The sequence below is a fragment of the Oncorhynchus kisutch genome, linkage group LG13 (assembly GCF_002021735.2).
Source record: "Oncorhynchus kisutch isolate 150728-3 linkage group LG13, Okis_V2, whole genome shotgun sequence".
In the NCBI taxonomy this organism is placed as follows: domain Eukaryota; kingdom Metazoa; phylum Chordata; class Actinopteri; order Salmoniformes; family Salmonidae; genus Oncorhynchus; species Oncorhynchus kisutch.
In genome coordinates this window covers 56,499,665-56,524,301 of record NC_034186.2, presented here as the reverse complement: position 1 = coordinate 56,524,301, position 24,637 = coordinate 56,499,665, and the positions used below count along the sequence as shown (strand labels likewise).

General features: G+C 43.5%; 1 protein-coding gene and 1 long non-coding RNA gene across 3 annotated transcripts; one reads left to right on the top strand and one right to left on the bottom strand.

Annotated features, from left to right (window-relative positions):
* Positions 1-5,071: 5,071 nt before the first annotated feature.
* Positions 5,072-24,636, bottom strand: LOC116353099 (uncharacterized). 2 transcript variants are annotated; one of them, XR_004202463.1, is made up of 3 exons: positions 24,583-24,636; positions 6,481-6,587; positions 5,072-5,984 (listed from the first exon to the last, which is right to left on the bottom strand). It is a non-coding gene; the product is annotated as an uncharacterized LOC116353099 (long non-coding RNA). The 2 variants fall into 2 exon arrangements; XR_004202464.1 differs by having other exon boundaries at positions 6,522-6,587; positions 24,583-24,622.
* LOC109901760 (cannabinoid receptor 2-like) lies at positions 13,937-19,443 on the top strand. Its single transcript, XM_020497723.2, has 2 exons — positions 13,937-16,662; positions 16,827-19,443. Exons 1-2 carry the CDS (start codon positions 16,578-16,580, stop codon positions 17,924-17,926), a joined length of 1,185 nt encoding a protein of 394 aa, XP_020353312.2. The 5' UTR covers positions 13,937-16,577; the 3' UTR covers positions 17,927-19,443.
* Position 24,637: the final 1 nt, after the last annotated feature.

Here is a 24,637-nt window from a genome sequence, read left to right as displayed (position 1 = left end):
TACGGATTTAACATGGTTTCTCGTATTTGAAAAAAAGAAACAACATTTAACCGGATTTCCTGTAGCGGTGGGTGGTGATTCATGTGAAAGGAAGAGAGCAGCTGCAACAGGCTTTCTCAAGTCTGGGCAAATGACGATCAGCGGTTACTTGCTAACAAAGGGCCCACATATCACCATCCCCCTCTCCCCTCCCAAATCCTCAGGTTTCACGCTGTGTGACAATACATAGATCAAAACCTGCAGGCCGAGTTGTTGAAATTGGGGTCAATCTTGAGAACAGCAGGAAGGGTGTCCATTCCTTACCCACCCATGAAACTATGATTGGGGACGGAGCCTGATTGGCCATCACCACGTGCACGTTGTTGTTTTGGCCATTAGTTTCTCTCTCTGGTCAAAGAGAGTCGCCAGTCTGGGCTTCTTGATTGCTGGCTTGGTTCCTTCTGCCTGCGGGGTAATTCACTCCACAGGTGGTTGGGGGAGAAAGGGGAGGCTGTAGTTTGGACAGCTGTTACGTGTTACAATCAACAACTCACACAGTTACAGTGCATGGCTGAAAGGGCCTCTATTCCTAACCCAGGGCTGTAAATTCTCCCGAGTGGCACAGTGGTCTAAGGCACTGCATCTCAGTGCAAGAGGCATCACTACAGTCCCTGGTTCGTATCCAGGCTGTATCACATCCGACTGTGATTGGGAGTCCCATAAGGCGGCACACAATTGGCCCAGTGTTGGCCAGGGTAGGCAGTCATTGTAAATAAGAACTTGTTCTTAACTGACTTGCCCAGTTAAATAAAAGATTACTATTTTTTTTTTATACATTTTTTTGGGTGAAAAATACATTTTTCATCCTACTCACTGGGTTCATTAGAGAGTATTTAGTTTATTGTATGTGCATAGCAGGCCTCTCCAGCCAGTGTCGTTATATGAATAAATTGTGTGCTGTAGATATTTCTCAGGTATTTGCTCAAGATGGTAATAAGGTCCCTATAGCTTATTCCCTTTATATGTTTTTTTGTGGTGTATTTAGGGTTCAGGATTATTGACCATAGATCACAAGTGAAAGACCATTTACTTGATTGCGTTACATAACCTTGCGCTCTCAATAAATCCCACACCTAACTGGGTCACTGGTGGCCCATATGTAGATAAACGTAGCAAAAAAAGAAAGATCCCTTTTTCAGGACCCGGTCTTTCAAAGATAATTCGTAAAAATCCAAATAACTTCACAGATCTTCATTGTAAACGGTTTAAACACTGTTTCCCATGCGTGTTCAATGAACCATAAACAAGTAATGAACATGCACCTGTGGAACTGTCGTTAAGACACTAACAGATTATAGACGGTAGGTAATTAAGGTCACAGTTATGAAAACTTAGGACACTAAAGAGGCCTTTCTACTGACTCTGAAAAACACCAAAAGAAAAATGCCCAGGGTTCCTGCTCATATGCGTGAACGTGCCTTAGGCATGCTGCAAGGAGGCATGAGGACTGCAGATGTGGCCAGGGTAATAAATTGCAATGTCCGTACTGTGAGCGCTACAGGGAGACAGGACGGACAGCTGATCATCCTTGCAGTGGCAGACCACGTGTAACAACACCTGCACAGGATCGGTACATCTGAACATCACACCTGCGGCACAGGTACAGAATGGCAACAACAACTGCCCGAGTTACATCAGGAATTCACAAACCCTCCATCAGTGCTCAGACTGTCCGCAATAGGCTGAGAGATGCTGGACTGAGGGCTAGTAGGCCTGTTGTTAGGCAGGTCCTCACCAGACATCACCGGCAACAACGTCACCTATGGGCACAACTGTTGCTGGACCAGACAGGACTGGCAAAAAGTGCTCTTCACTGATGAGTCACGGTTTTGTCTCACCAGGGGGGATGGTCGGATTCACGTTTATCGTCGAAGGAATGAGCATCACACCGAGGCCTGTACTCTGGAACGGGATTGATTTGGAGGAGGAGGGTCCGTCATGGTCTGGGGCAGTGTGTCACAGCATCCTTGGACTGAGCTTGTTGTCATTGCAGGCAATCTCAACGCTGTGTGTTACAATGAAGACATCCTCCTCCCTCATGTGGTACCCTTCCTGCAGGCTCATCCTGACATGACCCTACAGCATGACAATGCCACCAGCCATACTGCTCGTTCTGTGCATGATTTCCTGCAAGACAGGAATGTCAGTGTTCTGCCATGACCAGCGAAGAGCCCAGATCTCAATCCCATTGAGCACGTCTGGGACCTGTTGGATCGGAGGGTGAGGGCTAGGGCCATTCCCCCCAGAAATGTCCGGGAACTTGCAGCTGCCTTGGTGGAAGAGTGGGGTAACATCTCACAGCAAGAACTGGCAAATATGGTGCAGTCCATGAGGAGGAGATGCACTGCAGTACTTAATGCAGCTGATGGCCACACCAGATACTGACTGTTACTTTTGATTTTGACCATCATTCCATTTCTGTTAGTCACATGTCTGTGGAACTTGTTCAGTTTATGTCTCAGTTGTTGAATCTTATGTTCATACAAATATTTACACAAGTTTGCTGAAAATAAACGCAGTTGACAGTGAGAGGACGTTTCTTTTTTTTGCTGAGTTTAGGATTTTTTAGTTTTGGCGCACTATAGTCAGCCACTGTCAAGATGTAGGTCTGTTATTAACAGTATTTTCTCACTCAGTGTCTGTGTTTCATGTCTCTGTTGTTTGATAAGACACTCAAATGACATGCCCCTAAACCTGACCTAATTTTACAATTGCAAATGTTACCTAATGTTAACTTGGGTGGGAACATAAAACAACAATAGTGCAAGTCCTAACATACTACACTAGAAACCACAAAGACCGAATTTATAAACCGTTTCCTGCTATCATACCACTAGGTGTAAATGTGCTGCATCCTCTCTGATAATGGACTGTCCATTCGTACACCGTGTCTGGTTCGTTTGAAGTAATTGCATTTACCATTGCCATGGAGCTCTCTCCAAGCCGTCTGACAGTGACGGTTTATTTCAGGACACGTAAGGAGATCTGCCCTCATTTTATACAATTATAGGAGGATATCTTCTGTTTTCAGAGACGAGAGCAGCACCTCAGACCAGACCTCTAGGACCTCTTTCAGCTTCCATGTTTTACATCAGAGCAGGTTTATAATCTGTGGTAATAGTACACCGATGACAGTATACACTGTGAGTCTGTGACCTATTATAGAACATACTGTTCTAGATTTTGAAGGCCGGGATTACGTGTTAAATATTCATAGCAGGTACAAGTCTACGGGACAAAACAATTGTATAACGGTTACAAGGGATGAATTCCAACTGTGCTCGCCAACGTCTAACACTCATCTGTGTCTCTCACTGTAAAAGAGGGTTGTTGCAACATTTTGCCCGTCTATCAAGCCGTACACCTTGAGTGAGTACCCAGTGTGTACTACAGAACCCCGTGACAACTCCTTGCAAGGGTTGGGCCTCAGGCCAGAAGCTATCTATGGTATTTAGGTCATTGGGTGGCTCTTCTAGGTCACACAGGAGTATAGAGGAGGTACACACAGGATGTCACATAACCCACGTTGTCACACTCTCCTGACATGGGAACACAAGCTAACCCTCTCACACTCACCCTATTTTGGGCAAGAGGTTGGGTGTGTTTGTGTAGAATTCATGATGACTACAAATGTATTGTTTAGTGATGCATGCAAAGAGCTGAAAGGAAAGCCAACAGGCTGTTGCAATTGCGTTTTACATTAGGTAATCTGTTGTAAGCAAATTACCAACTGTAATACAATGACTTTGACTTTGTTCCATTTATCTGAAAGGAGGGAATAGGACACAGTCAGACTACACTAAGTGAGGGGTCATATCAGTGCCTTTTTTTCTCTCTTTAAGTGAAGCGGTGGGAGATGGGAAGGAAATGTGATCTCGAGGAGACAGCACTCAACATTATGGCCATAAAAATAGGAAACCTGCCCTGAATGAAGCTCTTTCTCGTTGAATGTATAAGGAGAAGATACATTTTTGTATTTGGTTCTGGGTTGTGAGACTGTTTATTTCGCTTATTGTATAACATTTAAAATCATTCAATGAATAACCATAAAAGGTATAGTAGATGCCAAATGCTGAGCTTGTGCACCTGTTGAGACAATGCCAGAAATGAAAAAGTGGAGGAGCCTAGCTGCCTGCTTGTAATCAGATTTCCTCCCTCTGCCCAGCCAAATTGGTCAGGTCACCTGGAGAGGAGGATAGTATACTGCCTTTACATCAGACATGATAGTATACAGGGCAGTGGAGAGGAGGACAGTATACTGCCTTTACATCAGACATGATAGTATACAGGGCAGTGGAGAGGAGGACAGTATACTGCCTTTACATCAGACATGATAGTATACAGGGCAGTGGAGAGGAGGATAGTATACTGCCTTTACATCAGACATTATAGTATACAGGGCAGTGGAGAGGAGGACAGTATACTGCCTTTACATCAGACATGATAGTATACAGGGCAGTGGAGAGGAGGACAGTATACTGCCTTTACATCAGACATGATAGTATACAGGGCAGTGGAGAGGAGGATAGTATACTGCCTTTACATCAGACATGATAGTATACAGGGCAGTGGAGAGGAGGACAGTATACTGCCTTTACATCAGACATGATAGTATACAGGGCAGTGGAGAGGAGGACAGTATACTGCCTTTACATCAGACATGATAGTATACAGGGCAGTGGAGAGGAGGATAGTATACTGCCTTTACAGCAGACATGATAGTATACAGGGCAGTGGAGAGGAGGACAGTATACTGCCTTTACATCAGACATGATAGTATACAGGGCAGTGGAGAGGAGGACAGTATACTGCCTTTACATCAGACATGATAGTATACAGGGCAGTGGAGAGGAGGATAGTATACTGCCTTTACAGCAGACATGATAGTATACAGGGCAGTGGAGAGGAGGACAGTATACTGCCTTTACATCAGACATGATAGTATACAGGGCAGTGGAGAGGAGGACAGTATACTGCCTTTACATCAGACATGATAGTATACAGGGCAGTGGAGAGGAGGATAGTATACTGCCTTTACAGCAGACATGATAGTATACAGGGCAGTGGAGAGGAGGACAGTATACTGCCTTTACATCAGACATGGTCGACTCTAGTGAGTGGGTCAATGCCGGACCAGGCCATATTTTTCAGTCCAAATGTGTTCAATATATTGTATAACATTCTTCTATGCGTGTTGTAAAGCAAAACAATAGTAAAACATGAATTTACTTCAGATTGCCTATGGGTAAATTAGTTCTTATAACCTGATTAGAATATATTAACATTTTTTTTATTTAATATGTCCTAAATGTCAGTTTCTTAATTTAGATAGGCTAATAAAGTATTGTAATTTTCATTCCGCTGGGATTTCTCTAATTTATTATTTCTACGCAACAAACTTCTGCTCAGTTCCTCTACAAACTTTTACCATTCTTGAGTTACTCCAATAGGTATAATAGTTTTTGCAGATATAGTTTTTCTTCACTCACTGGTTCTTATTGTCGCCCTCTCTTGCTTAAAAACAACATTACATCCTGGTTGTCTCATCGTGCATGGCCATACTTTAGATGAGGTTGTCATAGCAAAAACTCGGTGTCACTGTGAAAATAATTTCTGTATTGAGCAATATGTAGGAAATACAACTTTTTCACAATGAGGGGAATCTTGACACAATCATGCCACAAGGGAAGAGAATAAAGAACAGATCATATTCAATTTGGGTTTCGAGCTCTCAGTTGTATAAAAAAACAATGGTACCATACTGAATAAAGGCTGCAGTACTTTAGAATCAGTGAAAATGTTATCATTATCAACCCCTGTGGAGTAAACACAGTATTTCATTGCACTTAACAGGCCATTTCTGCATCACTATTGGCTGGTTTATGGGTAGCCAGAGGTCACAGTCTCGGTCTCTTCTGTTCTTTAACCTTGTTTCTTCACACATCCTGAAACACAGCCCACTCTCACAGTGAGTGCTCTGTCTCCTCCCAATGCACAATTTGAACTCTTAATGTGCAAATGGAATTGACAAAAGGCAGAAAGCATGGACATGTTAACGGTCTCTTTTACTGCACATTGGGGAAATGTGTAAATATATTGGAGAAATGGAAAGGTGAGGTTGTAGAGATGGGGATTAGCCAACCTCTCCATTCATGAGTATTATATGTGTTAGGACATTATTTAGAACATTACAGAGTGATGGCCCGCACTGAAATAAATAATCTCTTATGACCTTTAATCATCACCTGTACGACTTCAGAACCTGTAGAATTTGTAAATGTAAAACTGGATAGCAAAATTTAATGCTCAGCTCCTAAATGTATAGTCTCACTCAGGTGACATAAATGTATGGCTTCCCTTTCTTTTTTTTAACTTCATCCTTCCCCAAGCAGTTTCAGTATATTCTCATGGTAGACCAGTGTCTCACTCTCACTCACTCACTGACTGACTGGTTCTGGGGAGTGGAGATAGGTGGAACTCACTGGTGCTGCTGTGGCTGCTGTAGCTGTCATCAGTTTGGTCCATCTTCCTCCTACAACACAGCAGAACTGACAGAAAATAATCCACACTTGCCTTTATTATTTTCGACTATGATGAGTCCTTTCCCAACAATACAGAGTTACCGGGATCAAATCAAATCAAATTTATTTATATAGCCCTTCGTACATCAGCTGATATCTCAAAGTGCTGTACAGAAACCCAGCCTAAAACCCCAAACAGCAAGCAATGCAGGTGTAGAAGCACGGTGGCTAGGAAAAACTCCCTAGAAAGGCCAATACCTAGGAAGAAACCTAGAGAGGAACCAGGCTATGTGGGGTGGCCAGTCCTCTTCTGGCTGTGCCGGGTGGAGATTATAACAGAACATGGCCAAGATGTTCAAATGTTCATAAATGACCAGCATGGTCGAATACCGGAAGTTACCGGGATCGGACCCCCTTTTTTCCCCTTCAAATTTAGCCTAAAATGACATACCCAAATCGAACTGCCTATAGATCTGAAGCAAGGATATGCAAATTCTTGATACCTTTGGAAAGGAAACACTTTGAAGTTTGTGGAAATGTGAAATTAATGTAGGAGAATGTAACACATTAGATCTGGTAAAAGATAAGATACTGGGGCGAAGGTTCACCTTCCCTAAGCACACAGACAAGACAACACAGGAGTGGCTTCGGGACAAGTCTCTGAATGTCCTTAAGTGGCCCAGCCAGAACCCGGACTTGAAACCGATCAAACATCTCTGGAGAGACCTGAAAATAGCTGTGCAGTGACGCTTCCCAGCCAATGAGCTTGAGAGGATCTGCAGAGAAGAATGAGAGAAACTCCCCAAATACAGATGTGCCAAGCTTTTAGTGTCATACCCAAGAAGATTCGAGGCTCTAATCACTGCCGAATGTGCTTCAACAAAGTACTGAGTACTTATGTAAATGTGATATTTCACTTTTTTACTTTTAATACATTTGCAAAAATGTCTAAAAACCTATTTTTGCTTTGTCATTATGGGGTATTGTGTATAGATTAGCGAGTGAAAAAAACAATGTAATACATTTTAGAATAAGGCTATAACATAACAAAATGTGGAAAAAGTCAAGGGGTCTGAAAACTTTCCAAATGCACTGTATATGGGGGTTAGAATGATGCTGTCTGATTTTTAGTCTGTGACCCATATGTTATTTTTTTAATAGCATTTATGAATTGGTACCTCGTTGCATGTTTTAAAGTGACTGTTTATAACGTATAGGTCTGTGAAAGTTGTATTGCCTTGTTGCAGTGTCACAACTTAATTGGCACAGTATGTTTCAACATTTGTGAGGACACTTATGCCAATGTCTCTGTGCGCCAGTAGAGGCTGGTGGGAGGAGCTATAGGAGGACGGGCTGGTATGGAATGGAGTCTAACGTGTGTTTTCCATATGTTTGATACCATTCCATTGATTCCATTCCAGCCATTACAATGAGCCCAAAACGCAGAAAGCGTGAACATGTTAGTACTTCAGGGACTGCAAATGGTCAGACATCAGTGTCTGTCTGTCTGTCTGTCTGTCTGTCTGTCTGTCTGTCTGTCTGTCTGTCTGTCTGTCTGTCTGTCTGTCTGTCTGTCTGTCTGTTCTGTCTGTCTGGTCTGTCTGTCTGTCTGTCTGTCTGTCTGTCTGTCTGTCTGTCTGTCTGTCTGTCTGTCTGTCTGTCTGTCTGTCTGTCTGTCTGTCTGTCTGTCTGTCTGTCTGTCTGTCTGTCTGTCTGTCTGTCTGTCTGTCTGTCTGTCTGTCTCTCTCTCTCTCTCTCTTCTCTCTCTCTCTCTCTCTCTCTCTCTCTCTCTCTCTCTCTCTCTCTCTCTCTCTCTCTCTCTCTCTCTCTCTCTCTCTCTCTCTCTCTCTCTCTCTCTCTCTCTCTCTCTCTCTCTCTCTCTCTCTCTCTCTCTCTCTCTCTCTCTCTCCTCTCTCTCTCTCTCTCTCTCTCTCTCTCTCTCTCTCTCTCTCTCTCTCTCTCTCTCTCTCTCTCTCTCTCTCTCTCTCTCTCTCTCTCTCTCTCTCTCTCTCTCTCTCTCTCTCTCTCTCTCTCTCTCTCTCTCTCTCTCTCTCTCTCTCTCTCTCTCTCTCTCTCCTCTCTCTCTCTCTCTCTCTCTCTCTCTCTCTCTCTCTCTCTCTCTCTCTCTCTCTCTCTCTCTCTCTCTCTCTCTCTCTCTCTCTCTCTCTCTCTCTCTCTCTCTCTCTCTCTCTCTCTCTCTCTTTCTCTCTGGTTCTGGGGAGTGGAGTTAGATGGAACTCAGTGGCGCTGTAGCTGAGGTCTTCAGTTTGGTCTGTCTTCTTCCTACACCACAACAGAACTGACAGAAAAGCATCCACACAAGGTAAGCACTCTGCCCTTATTCTTGTACTATTTTATACCACGACACTTTCCACCCCATACAGGGCAGAAACATTACCTTCTGGTTTCTGAGCATCATAGAGCAAATAATTATTTGCACAATCTGTTTGAAACCTGTTACGAGGGAAATGCTGAGCATGAGAGCATGATTGTTAGGTTCTGAAGCACAAAGCATGCTCTCCCTAGGATTTTGCATGTATATAGATGTTAGATGATGCTGTCTGATGTTCAGTCTGGGACCCAGATCAGTCTGTGACCCATGTGTTCTTTTCTTAATAGCATTTATGAATTGGTACCTCATTGCATGTTTTAAAGGGACTGTTTAAAACGCATCCGTCTGTGACAGTCTTCTTGCCTTGTTGCAGTATCACAACTCAGTTGACACAGTATGTTTCAACATTTGTTAAAATGTCTCTGTGGTCATACTGTAAATCTAAGATATTACCCATGAGTCCTTACTCAGTAATAGGTTTGTGTACTTTGCATTAATTAAGACATGTATGAGTGGTCCAACTACCTTCGAGGGACAGAAAAGTAGCCTACTGTGACCTGCCAATCCAAAAATATTTCAGGTCCACACAAAGGAGAGGAAAGCCTGAGGTGGTGTAATAAGTGCATATACACTGCCGTCATCTCCCCCAAGAAGAATTAGAAATAGTCACTAAAGTCAATAAGGGTCTCTGTGAAAAGTAATTTACTTCCTATTTCTCCAGCCCCCATATTACAAAATATACTTTCATAAAGCAGGATATTTGTGATGAAAAAATAATAATGATGATCATTCAGAACCGGATCAAATGAAAACAAAATGTAAGCAAAAAGTGGGGCACTGGTGCAATGCTGAAAAAAAGTGACCTATTTGTCTGGCTATGAATGTCCTATTTCTATAGAGACAGCACGCACGGCTGTAACTAGAGTTTGAGTTTTAGTGAGGTCCTTTTTGAAAGTTGAAGCTCATTGACTGCATTTCTATACAAATTACATTTTCAAATGCTATTTGGAGAACAGAAAAAAACAAATAAATGAAACCCAGCCATTATCACCTTGGCTGCTGTAGGTTCAGTCACCTAAGTCGATATACAAAAAACACAAATCCAACATTTACCTAGAGCTAACTCTGCAAATAGCACTGCTAGGTGATTTGATGAGTCATAGACAATCGATCAATAACATAATAATATTGTTAGCAAAGGTGATTATCTTTAATGTATAATCGGTGGAAAATATGAGAATAGAAAGGTTCATAACTGTTATGAAACATCACAGCACAGTGTAAAAATATATGGCAGCTAGAAATCAAAAGTGGATGGTCTTCAGAGATGGGAGGGGTCAAGGGTAGCTGAAGGCTGGGACTAAAAACAAACAAAAGATAACTGATGTAAAATATACTGTCTGTGAAATGTATGTAGTATGTATGAACTGGAAGTGGAAGCTTACGTATTGTTGTCCATTAGTTTACTCCGGTTAGGGGAGGGGTGGTAGGGTTAGGGGTGTATTTCTGTTTTACAATGTTATAATTTTGTACCATTTTTTTTCTTCTCTTTGTCATTATGGGGTATTGTGTGTAGATTAATGAGGGAAAAATATATTTGAAATACATTTTAGAATAAGGCTGGAACATAACAAAATGTGGAAAAAGTGAAGGGGCCTGAATACTTTCCGAATGCACTGTATATGGGGGATTGGAAATGATTCAGACAATTATATTGATAGAAGTCACAGTCTATCTGTAACATTAAAGCTGATCTACCCGATAACATAAAAAAAACGATACAAAAAACCCCCACATAGCCTATTACCTATGCAATTGTAACGTTATACCCCTAAAATGGGGAAAATATAAGAAATGATTTACACTGATATGTAGCATCAGCGATGAAGGAAAAAGTATTACATATTTAAAACTGTATTGTTGGCATTTTGATTGCATTCTAATGTATGCCTAGGCCTATGAGGGAAGATAGACCATGTGGAGATGTTCATATTGAAAAATCTTGTTTTTTTCCAGTTCCTAACTTGTTTGAGAAGATTAGTACAGATTTTCTCAGGGGACCCCACATGGGGCCCGACCCCAAGTTTGGGAACAACCGTACTAACAACTTTCTCTGCTTCGTCCTTCATGCATTGCAGCCTGACTCAACCTCACCACTGAGCGCCGCATCACTGTCTGTCTCAGTAGCCTACTCTCTGTAAAGCAACGTTATTATGAGAACTTAGTAGTGTATTTTTTGCTTCTGTTGGTTAGGCTCCATTTAACGTTAGCTTCTTACTTCTTCCTTATAGCAGGCTAAGTAGTACTAACAAGAGCCATTCAAAGTTACTGCAATAGAAGTCTCTGCCGGCAGATAGCCAGCTGACTGACATACATGACATTACCAAAAGTATGTGGACACCTTCTCGTCAAACATCTCATTCCAAAATCATGGGCATTAATATGGAGTTGGTCCCCCCTTTGCTGCTATAACACCCTCCACTTTTCTGTGAAGGCTTTCCACTAGATGTTGGAACATTACTGCGGGGACTTGCTTCCATTCACCCACAAGAGCATTAGTGAGGTTGGGCACTGATTTTGGGTGATTAGGCTTGTCTCGCAGACGGCGTTCTAATTCATCCCAAAGGCGTTCGATGGGGTTGAGGTCAGGGCTCTTTGCAGGCCAATCAAATTCTTCCACACTGATCTCGACAAACCATTTCTGTATTGATCTCGCTTTGTGCATGGGGGCATTGTCATGTTGAAACAGGAAAGGGCCTTCCCCAAACTGTTGCCACAAAGTTGGAAGCACAGAATTATCTAGAATGTCATTGTATGCTGTAGCTTTAAGATTTCCCTTCACTGGAACTTTGGGGCCTAGCCCAAAACATGAAAAACAGCTCCAACCATTATTCCTCCTTCACCAAACTTTACATTTGGCACTATACCTTGGGGCAGGTAGCGTTCTCCTAGCATCCGCCAAACCCAGATTTGTCCGTTGGACTGCCAGATGGTGAAGCGTGATTCATCACTCCAGAGAACTCGTTTCCACTGCTCCGGAGTCCAGCTGGCGGAGAGCTTCACACAACTCCAGCCAACGCTTGACATTGCGTATGGTGATCTTAGGCTTGTGTGCGGCTGCTTGGCCATGGAATCCAAATTCATGAAGCTCCCAACGAACAGTTCTTGTGCTGACATTGCTTCCAGAGGCAGTTTAGAACTTGGTAGTGAGTGTTGCAACCGAGGACAGATGATTTTTACGCGCTACAAGCTTCAGCACTCAGCGGTACCTTTTTTTGTGCATGTGTGGCCTACCACTTCACAGCTGAACTGTTGTTCCTCCTAGACATTTCCACTTCACAATAACAGCACTTACACTTGACCGGGGCAGCTCTAGCAGGGCAGAAATTTGATGAACTGACTTGTTGGAAAGGTAGCATCCTATGACAGTGCCACATTGAAAGTCACTGAGCTCTTCAGCAAGGCCATTCTACTGCCATTGTTTGTTTATGGAGATTGCATGGGTGACTGCTTGATTTTATATACCTGTCAGCTACTGGTGTGGCTGATATAGTGGAATCCACTAATTTGAAGGGGTGTCCAAATACTTTTGTATATAGAATGCGTTCGGAAAGTATTCAGATCCCTTGACTTTTTCGACATTTTGTTACATTACAGCCTTATTCTAAAATGGATTAAATAAAAACATTCCTTATCAATCTACACACAATACACTTTAATGACAAAGCAAAAACTGGTTTTTAGAATGTTTTGCTCATGTATTAAAAATAAAAACAGAATACCTTATTTACAGAAGTATTCAGCCCCTTTGCTATGCGATTCAAAATTGAGCTCATCTGCATCCTGATTCCATTGATCATCATTGAGATGTTTCGACAATTAAACTAAATGTAATTGATTGGACATGATTTGGAAATGCACACACCTGTCTATTTAAAGGTCCCACAGTTGACAGTGCATGTCAGAGCAAAATGAGCAGCTAACCGATCGCTGCAGCTGTACATAGTCTATTGGTAAATAGCCCACCCTTTTTCACCTACCTCATCCCCATACTGTTTTTATTTATTTACTTTTCTGCTCTTTTGCACACCAATATCTCTACCTGTATATGACCATCTGATCATTCATCACTCCAGTGTTAATCTGCAAAATTGTAATTATTTGCCTACCTCATGCCTTTTGCACATATTGTATATAGACTCCCCCTTTGGTTTCTACTGTGTTATTGACTTGTTAATTGTTTACTCCATGTGTAACTCTTTGTTGTCTGCTCACACTGCTATGCTTTATCTTGGCCAGGTCGCAGTTGCAAATGAGAACTTGTTCTCAACTAGCCTACCTGGTTAAATAAAGGTGAAATAAAAAATAAAATAAAAAAAACCAATCCATGAGGTCGAAGGAATTGTCCGTGGAACTCCGAGACAGGATTGTGACGAGGAACACATCTGGGGAACACATGTTGGTCACTCTGACAGAGCTCCTGAGTTCCTTTGTGGAGATGGGACTACCTTCCAGAAAGACAACCATCTCTGCAGCACTCCACCAATCTGGCCTTTATGGTAGAGTGGCCAGATGGAAACCACTCCTCAGTAAAAGGCACATGACAGCCCGCTTGGAGTGTGCCAAAAGGCAGCTAAAGACTCTCAGACCATGAGAAACGAGATTCTTTGGTCTAATGAAACCAAGATTGAACTCTTTGGCGTGAATGCCAAGCGTCATGTCTGGTGGAAACGTGGCCCACATCTCTACAGTGAAACATGGTGGTGACAGCATCATGCTGTGGGGATGTTTTTCAGCGGCAGGGAATAGGAGATTAGTTAGGATCGAGGGAAAGATGAACAGAGCAAAGTGCAGAGAGATTCTTGATGAATACCTTCTCCAGAGCGCTCAGGACCTCAGACTGGGGTGAAGGTTTACCTTCCAACAAGTACAACGACCCAAATAACACAGCCAAGACAATGCAGGAGTGAACATCTCTGGAGAGACCTGAAAATAGCTGTGCAGCGACAATAAGAAGAAGGCTGTAATCGCTGCTTCAACAAAGTACTGATCAATTAATCTGAATACTTATGTAAATGTGATAGATTTTGTATTATAAATCAGCAAAAATGTCTTAACTTGTATTTACCAGTTGTGCGCTCATTCCTCAAGAGTCGGTTTTCGTTTGTAGACATGGCAGTAGTAGCGGGAGGGTCAAATTGACAAAATTGCCTTTTGTCCGGCTTCTCGCAAACAGCGTTTTCTTCCTCGTGTGGTTTTCTGGCAGACTAGATGCTGTGTTGAGAATTGCTGCCTTTCGCAGGTCGGAGTGCAGATTGCACACTTAAATTACACCCCCATCTAACCCTGCACCTATACACTATCCCCAAAAGCCACCACCCCATCCCACTGCTTTCTCCCTAAATGATCATACACCAGGACATTGGCCTGGGAGGCTGGAACCCCTTCTCTCAAAACCTCCTGTAGATCTTCTGCACGAAAATCTTTCACCCAAATATTTCTCTGCTGCTGTAACGACTAGATCTATCTTCATCAGCTCAGTGCAGTTGATCACCATGGCTATAAACACAATAAATCCAACCTTACTCATCCTCTCTGGATCCCTCTCTTCAGGCCTACTCACTGGGGGGCTCCCAGTCGGGTCACTCACCCTTGGGCTATCCTCTACTCTCTTCACTGTCACAGCATAGGAAACTTTCTGTCCCACTGTAACTCTGGCAATCTCAACCCGTCTCTCTTACACAGGGCACTTTGGATCACCTGCGGCATGGACACCCCCACAGTTGTCACACAGTGTTTTCTCTATCCCAACTGTACACTTCCTCTGACTATGTCCTCCTAAACATTTCTCACATCGTGGGAACTCCCTTCTACACACTGCTGCAACATGTCCAAATTATTGGCACCTAAATCACTGTAGCGGGTTTGTAACATAGGCCCTCACAGAATAGCAAATATAACTTAACCTCTGTGTCAAAGCTCAACAAGACAGACAAGGTATTCTCAGTCTCGCCAAAAGGCGGGTGTCACAAACACCAGGAATATTATTTTTCATATGATCCACCTCTACAATCAACGCTACCCCACTGATCACTCCTTTTAGCGGCGCCCTGCTCCAGAGAGCAAAGCACTACACAGGTTGAGCCCTGAGTCGCGTGATGCAAAGAGCCCACTTCCACTGGGCAGAGGATGCACAAAAAAATAATAAGAATTCCACTTCTCAAAACTTTCACAGTTCTAACTATTCCCAGTGTGTCCTTTACCCAGCTTGACACAACGGCCAAAAAGCAGGAATCCACTCTTACCAAAAATCTCACTCTTACCGGTCCAAAATCATCTCCGGCAGGATTCACAGAGCAAACAGTGGGAAGTCTCTACCACACCTGTCGCCACAGGTAGGCCCATTTCATTACACTTCATCTGGCTCAACTTAAGAGCGCCGACTGACTTCATTTCGAGATCCTAAAGGTTCTCAAGGGAGCATGTAGACTTATCAGTAAGTTTACTTGGTTTGCATTCAGGAGACAAAAGTGTGTACACAGGAGACACATGATCTATTCTGCACTTCTGCATTGAGGAGTAGAGGGGTGTGCAGTGAGTTTGCACAACATCAGCAGCATCTCTAGACTAGTTGCCTATTGAGCCGACTGCGAGCTGGGGTAGTTTGTTTCACGTCCATGGAGGCAAATCCAGGGTGACGCAGGCGAACATGATTCCACTTGTTCCCATAGAGACAAGTGCGATCAGAACTCAGTCAGATCAAGAATATAAGCGTTCTGAGCTTTGATCAACGCTGGGAGCAATATTTAGATGTTGACCCGTAAAGTCCCTAGGAAATCAGCTCAAAGTAATTTTAATTTTGGAAATATGTTCTGTTCAGAACAGAACAGCCTCAATTCGTCGGGGCATGGACTCTACAAGGTGTCAAAAGCGTTCCCCAGGGATGCTGACCCAATGCTTCTCACAATTGTGTCAAGTTGGCTCGATGTCCTTTGGGGGATCATTCTTGATACACACGGGAAACTGTTGAGCTTGAAAAGTGAGAGCCTCAAGGTCGAAGTGAGAGATATCTAGAGGTATCTTTATGTCTATTGATGATGCATTTGTTTTTACCGTGCCTCTTGAGGTGGGCTAGAAGGGATGGATTTGTCTCTGCTGTAAATAGACAGAGTTTTGTTTTGAGGTGATAAAACAGGTCCCCGTGTTTAAATGGTTGTTTCCCGCAGAATGTCTGAAGCTTGTTTTTCTGAATGTCTGAATTTCATTTTCTGCTGTTTTTTGAATTAAACACATTCTCAAGCCATTTATTAGCACATTTTCGCCATAAAGAGACCCTGAAATTATTCAGGAAGGAGGCAATTAGGCGGCAACTCCTTCTCACAACGCATTGGAGGAAAGGGTCAGAGGTTCCTCCCCTTGGACCGTCTCCTCCGATGCTTTTTGAGAAGGAAGCGAGGAACGGACATGCGAAAAGTCAAGGAAGTACAATTTGAGATGCACCATTCTGGAAATTCTGTTTAAGCAATCAGAGATAATGTCTCCATCCAGTGGTCACATTTGGTACTGTCTGATGACTTGTGACCCATCTGCATATCTATGGGTATGTACAGTATGAGAACAATGTTCATACATTTCCCCTCTGCACCTCTAAGTAGATCTCATAGCTAACCCCTGACCTGAAAGAGATGGATGGATGGGACAAACCTGTAGGGTCCTCTGTAGGGGCCTTGATGTCCAAAGACAATGGCAGCACCCCCACATCACCTCTGGGTATGTATATTAGAATATTATGTAATTATATTTTAAATAGAATAACTTTGTAATAGAGACGCATGAAATATAAGGATGATAATGATTGGTAATGTGAGTTGACATTGGCTGCCATACAACATAAGCCAATCACTGATGTCTGAATTGTGTTCCTGTGTCAACAGTCAACCGGTCCTGTGCGGACCTGAAGTGCTATATGGTTCTGTTCGAGGCGGAGAAGACAGCCATCGGCTCCATCTGTTTCCTGGCCGGACCCTTCACTTTCCTGGAGAATGCTTTGGTCCTGGGTGTGATCGCCGCCACGGCCTCCCTGCGCCAGCGCCCCTCCTACCTCTTCATCGGCAGCCTGGCCCTGGCCGACGTCTTTGCCAGCTGCTTCTTCACCACCAGCTTCCTGGACTTCCACCTGTTCCACCGCCTTGATGGCCCCATCGCCTACCTCTTCAAGCTGGGCGGGGTGACCATGGCTTTCACCGGCTCGGTGGGAAGTCTTCTGCTGACTGCTCTGGATCGCTATCTGTGTATACATCAGGCGTCGAGTTATAAAGTGGTGTTGACGCGCCGCAGGGCCCTGTTGGCTCTCCTTGCCCTGTGGAGCGCCACCATCCTCATCTCCTTCCTCCCTCTGATGGGCTGGAGGTGCCCCACAGGGCTCAGCCCGCCCTGCTCGCGCCTCTTCCCATACATCGACCACCGCTACCTGGCCTGCTGGGTCAGCTTCATCCTGGTGCTGCTGTCACTCATCCTGAGCGCCTACGCCCTGATCCTGTGGAGGGCCAATCGGCATGAGGCCTCCATGACGGGCCTCCAGGGGGCGCCTACCGGTGGTCAGGCCCGCATGCGGCTGGACATCCGATTGGCACGTACCCTGGGCCTGATTCTGCTCATCATGGTGGGCTGTTGGCTGCCGACCCTCTCCTTCATGCTGGCAGATATCTCGGTGCAGCTCACACACACCCAGCAGAGGGCCTTTGCTTTCTGCAGCACCATGTGCCTGGTCAACTCAGCCGTCAACCCACTGCTGTATGCCCTGCGCTGCCGGGAGCTGAGGGTGGCACTGATGCGGCTGTTGGGGGGCCTGAGTGAGGGGCTGGGGTGCTGCCAGAGGCACGTAGGGGGAGACTCGACCACTACCCTTCCCTTAGGCGAGGGCAACAACTGTAGCACGCACTCCGAGAGTGAGGCGCCCAGACTCGTTAGCTGCCGACCGAACACAGTCTCAGAAATGGTTGGCAAGCAGCAGCTGGACATGACTGGAATATGAGAAGGGGTGAGAGGCTTACTGTATATCAGGGTTATTGTAGTGGAGTGTTGTGAACTTGTGTTTCTTCTGTTGTGTTCATAGCGATGAGGAGGTAATGTCTCTAAAATGAACTGTGATAACAGGGACTAAAACAAAGATATGTGACCATGTTACCATAAATTGTGTTGACCCACCTACAAGCCAAGTCACTACGAGATAATATTATATTATTATTTGTCCAAGGGACAAATAATAGCAGCAAGCTATGTGTTTTTTTTTTTTACAAACCAGTAGAAATTAGGGGAATTATCCCAAATTAACACCTTTGGGAAAACAACAGCATTGTTAATGTTGGCAGTGCAAATGTAGATAGCTATGTGTATCCTATGCTTGTTTTAGCTTGAGTGTTTGTCCTTTAGCGTCCAGAAGAGGATCCTGCCGTGTTCCCATCTGCACATATACACCTGTCCTGAGCAGAGGCCCTATGGATTGCAAACAATGTTCTCCACATGTGACTGCGAGCAGTGTCGAGATCAGAGGTGTAGGCAAGGCAGAGCCTGAGTGGGTCCACTCAGGAAAAAAAAAGAGGTCCACTCAGATTTTGATTTATTATTATTATTTTTAAATGGAATGCTCTTTACTTGTCAGTGTTCCAAATGGGATATTATGTATTTTACCTAAATATGCAAACATAGCAAGCAGTGCACTGGGTTGGTCAGATTTGATTAAATATAACAAAACAGATGACCTGGAATGACATCACTTGCCAAAAAGAACTAACTGAAAGCCATACCCCCAATGAGCAACGAATATGACTGCATTGAGGCATATGTCACTGTGCTTCTATGGCTATATGCACCATGCCACTACCTATTTCATTTGTTCATTTAGCAAACAAGACAGCTCAAAATCCAGCGCCTTTATCACATTCTACACACCTATATTTTAGTTTTAATTTAAAATTTAAAATCCTACATTTTCTCTCAGCCTCATGGCAAAATGTGTAGAATAGCATTAGATGAGCTAAAAAAAACGGCACATAAACCTCTAAACCCTATGGCAAAATGTGTAAAATAAAATTGGGGGCCCAGACAAATTTCTACAGGCCCAAACAACAACATATTTCTGGCTATGCCATTAGTTGAGATGAGTGGGGCACAGTTTAGAAAGATAGAGAGTCACACAACACAGAGACTAGAACACTCTTTTCTATAGAACACTATAAATAGAAACTATAGTTCACAAGTCATTTTAGTAGATCAATCACAAACAATCAAACACAAAAGGTAGATGTTTTGTCTTGTTATCAAATGAACATTGTATGTGTCACATGCTTCTTAAACAACAGGTGACAGCCTGAAGACAGGGAGTCTGCCATTTCAGGTCAGAAAACAGTGGGGGGAAAAAGGACAGACAGCATGGTTTATGTGAGGGGGTGAGATGGCAGAGACTAGATAGAGAGACAAGTCATTTCTGGGTAACAATTAAGTACCTTACTGTGATTGTTTTCAATTAAAATGGTCAAAAATAAACAAAAATAGCTTCTTAGCTAAGAGCAATTTCTCAAGCAAGACTTTTACTACGACTGTCTGGGAGTGGTCTGAATGGGGAGGGGGAAACTGAAAACTAGCTCCGGTTGGCAGAGAGGTTTGGCACTCTATTTCTTATAAACTCAGCAAAAAACAAATGTCCCTTTTTCAGGACCCTGTCTTTAATGTATTTGGAAAAATCCAAATAACTTCACATCTTCATTGTAAAGGGTTTAAACACAGTTTCCCATGCTTGTTCAATGAAACAAACAATTAATGAACATGCACCTGTGGAACGGTCAATAAGACACTAACAGCTTACGGTAGACAATTAAGATCAGAGTAATGAAAACTTAGGACAATAAAGAGGCCTTTCTACTCTGAAAAACACCAAAAGAAAAATGCCCAGGGTCCTTGCTCATCTGCGTGAACGTGCCTTAGGCATGCTGCAAGGAGGCACGAGGACTGCAGATGTGGCCAGGGCAATAAATTGCAATGTCCGTACTGTGAGACGCCTAAGACGGCGCTACAGGGAGACAGGATGGACAGCTGATCATCCTCACAGTGGCAGACCACGTGTAACAACACATGCACAGGATCGGTACATCTGAACATCACTCCTGCGGGACAGGTACAGGATGGCAACAACAACTGCCCAAGTTACACCAGGAAAGCACAATCCCTCCATCAGTGCTCAGACTTTCCGCAATAGGTTGGATCGGAGGGTGAGGGCTAGAGCCATTCCCCCCAGAAATGTCCGGGAACTTGCAGGTGCCTTGGTGGAAGAGTGGGATAACATCTTACAGAAAGAACTGGCAAATTTGGTGCAGTCCATGAGGAGGAAATGCATTGCAGTATTTAATGCAGCTGGTGGCCACACCAGATACTGACTGTTACTTTTGATTTTGACAACCCCCCTTTGTTCAGGGACACATTATTCCATTTCTGTTAGTCACATGTCTCAGTTGTTGAATCTTGTTAGGTTCATACAAATATTTACACATGTTAAGTTTGCTGAAAATAAATGCAGCCGACAGTGGGAGGAAGTGTATTTTTTTTGCTGAGTTTAGATGGGTTGTCTGACAATGCCACAAATTACAGTATGTGCAGGCATCGATGTGGCCGGAACGACTCTATGATCTCACTCTCCGTACCAGAAATGACTGGGTGATCTCACTCTCCGTAGGCCAGACGGAATACCAGGATGCTTACTTAGTGCATGTGCTGACCAGCTGGCAATTGTCTTCACTGACATTTTTAACCTCTATCTTACCCAGGTTGTAATACCTGCTTGTTTCAAGCAGACCACCATAGTCCTCTTGCCCAAGAACGCCAAGGTAACCTCCCTAAATGACTATCGCCCACGTAGCACTCACAGCTATAGCCATGAAATACGTTAAAAGGCTGGTTTGGCTCACATCAACACCATCATCCCAGATAACTTCAATTTGCATACCACCCCAACCGATCCACAGATGACCAATCTCTATTGCACTCCACACTGCCCTCACCCACATGGACAAAAGGAATACCTATGTAAGAATGCTGTTCATTGATTACAGCTCAGCATTCAACACCATAGTCCCCTCCAAGCTCATCACCAAGCTCAGGACCATGGGACGGAACATCTCCCCCTGCAACTGGATCCTGGACTTTCTGACGGGCTGCCCTCAGTCATTGAGGGTAGGCAACAACACATCTGCAACGCTGACCATCAACATGGGGGCCACTCAAGGGTGTGTGCTTAGTCCCCTCCTGTACTCCCTGTTCACCCACAACTGCGTGTTCACACACGACTCCAACACCATCATCAAGTTTGCTGATGACACGACAGTGGTAGGACTGATCAACAACGACGATGCGGCAGCCTTTAGGGAGGAGGTCAGAGACCTGGCAGCGTGGTGCCAAGACAACAACCTCTACCTCAACATCAGCAAGACAAAGGAGCTAATCGTAGACTACAGGAAACAGAGGGGCAAGCACGCCCCCATCCACATTGATGGGGCTGTAGTGAAGCGGGTCGAGAGTGTTCAAGTTCCTCGGTGTCTACATCACTAAGGAATTAACATGGTCTAGACACACCGTTGTGAAGAGGGAACGACAGCGCCTCTCCCCCCTCAGGAGGCAGAAAATATTTGGTATGGGCTCAAAAAGTTCTACAGCTGCGCCATTGATAGCATCTTGACTAGCTGCATCACCGCTTGGCATGGCAACTGCAAGACACCGGACCAAAAGGCGCTACAGAGGGTGGTGAGTACGGCCCAGTACATCACTAGGGGCAAGCTCTCTGCCATTCAGGACCTTTATACCAGGCAGTGTCAGAGGAAAGCCCAAAAAATTGTCAAAGACTCCAGCCATCCAAGCCACAGACTGTCTGCTACCGTACGGCATTGCACTAAGACTGGAACCAACAGGACCCCGAACAGCTTCTATCCCCACACCATAAGACTGTTAAACAGGACTGCTAAATAGCTAATCAAATGGCTACCCAGACCACCTGAATTGACCCTTTTTGAACTAAACTATCTTGCACTGATACACACTGGACACTACCTACACACATACTTACACTCACACCCCAACACACACATGCACACTAAATATGTCCACGCACAACATGCATACTGATGCCACACACACATACTCACACGTTCACACTCACCCACATACGCTGCTACTGATTCACATACGCTGCTACTGATTCACATACGCTGCTACTGATTCACATACGCTGTTACTGATTCACATACGCTGCTACTGATTCACATACGCTGCTACTGATTCACATACGCTGCTACTGATTCACATACGCTGCTACTGATTCACATACGCTGCTACTGATTCACATACGCTGCTACTGATTCACATACGCTGCTACTGATTCACATACGCTGCTACTGATTCACATACGCTGCTACTGATTCACATACGCTGCTACTGATTCACATACGCTGCTACTGATTCACATACGCTGCTACTGATTCACATACGCTGCTACTGATTCACATACGCTGCTACTGATTCACATACGCTGCTACTGATTCACATACGCTGCTACTGATTCACATACGCTGCTACTGATTCACATACGCTGCTACTGATTCACATACCCTGCTACTGATTCACATACGCTGCTGCTACAGCTCAGTCTATTATCAATCCTGTTGCTTAGTCACTTTACCCTTACCTATGTGTACATAGCTACCTCAATTTCCTTGTACCGCGGCACATCAACTCAGTACTGGTACTCCCTGTATATAGCCATGTTATTGTTATTCACTGTGTATTTATTCCTTGTCTCACTATTTCTAGTTTTACTTCTTTATCTTTAACTGCAATGTTGGGAAAAGACCTGTAAGTACGGATTTCACTGTTTAGTCGACACCTGTTGTTTACAAAGCATGTGACAAAGAACTTTTGATTTGAAGCAGTGCTTTGTTATGATTCTGAACGGTCAGATAGCAAGCAACAATGACAAGAAGCTGCCATGTGTGGAATCGTAGGTTGCTCATTTCAGCTAGTTGTATCTTGTTCTTGATACCATGTCTTATTTTGAGGTGTTTTGACTTATTTCATGTCAATGTTAATATGGCTCAAATTTGCCAGCTAGCTAACCAACAACTGTAAAAATGTATTTGAGAGACAATAAGTGCTCATTGTGCAAATGTATTTGTTTTCAATAAATATTTGGTGATGAAATATAGTTTACATGTTGTCAATAACATCTGTTTTGCCCCATCGTTGCACATGTGTCGGTTTTGTTGTTTAACAACCAACCCATCTATTGGTCTATTAACTCATTTACCGCCTGGGGATGTCACCATGCAGGCAGGTCAAAACTTCATCCCGGCAAAATTGTATTTTCAAACAGCTCTTACACTAAAGGAGCATTATCATAATTTTAATAATTTCACAGTATTATTCCAACCTCAGTGTGGAAATATATATATATATATATATATATATATAAAATACACCAGGAAATCAAGTTTTTGACTGCACTGGGACTTTAAGGGAATGTGGCACACAAGATGACCACAAATAATTAATCCATGTCAATACATAAAGCATGTCCCTCCCAGGTACTAGGGACCAGAAACCCAATGGATAACTCACTAATGATTTGACTTCAATGTTTATGTGTAACCATACATTAAATGTTACACTCTGAATAAAAAATACGAGAATAAATTGATCTAAAAGGACACATTCAATTGCTCAGCAGAAAAAGAACACAAAGCCTGCAGATCTACATTGTGCCAGGCCCCAATAACGCTTTGTGGGGGTGAAGTGATAAAATGTCAACTTGATTAATTTAACCGAGAGCCTCCTCAACTGTTCATCACATGAATAAATGTGTCTGGTGTGTGCTTCAGTATCACCCCTTCTATCCACACACAGTGAGCTTGCAGCTACAACATATTGCCTCAGTGTCAGTGACCATTGAGGGTCACTTAAACAACATGAACTTCTAATAGACAATGGTAGAGATATAAGCCATGGGGAGAGACCTATAATGACATGACATGCTAATGTCCATCATGCAAAAATAAATCTCCCCTGTGCGGAGGGCTCTAGGCTACATGGTATGCAATGCAATGTATAATTTCACCTGTAGTGTCACAATGGACTCAGTATGTCATTAAATGCATCACAATTAGCAAATGTTTAGGATGTATTCTTGCAGAGACAGTGACATATTAACCTACCTTAGCCAAATCTGTCAATTTGTGGTTCAAAGATTTTCCCTGTGATATTCTTTGCAATATCGAAAACACATGGATGAAATAATATGAAGGCAAAAAGCAAGAGGGGAGGTGAGATTGCAAAGTAACAAGAACTAATTAAATCGAGCATCTAGAGCTAGCCTGAATTGCTAGTCTGTTTTTGCTATCATGATTCATGCCCACTATCCCTCATTGTCAAGTTTGGCTTGGCAATAAACAATGTAGTTGGAAAGAGCACCAACAGATCTGGTGCTCTTGCTTGAGTTGCTCAACCGTCATTTATAAAGACATCATTGATGGGAAGTGAAAGGACATTTGAAATGCCTTTGGTTTTCATTGATGTATGTGAAGAGGGAATACAGTGTTTTGATTTAGTATTTATAAAGAACATGATAGACAACAGATACTGACTGTGGCCTACCTGTTAAAAGGAGCAGAGAATGTACCCTCGTCACCCGATTAGAAAACAATCGAGT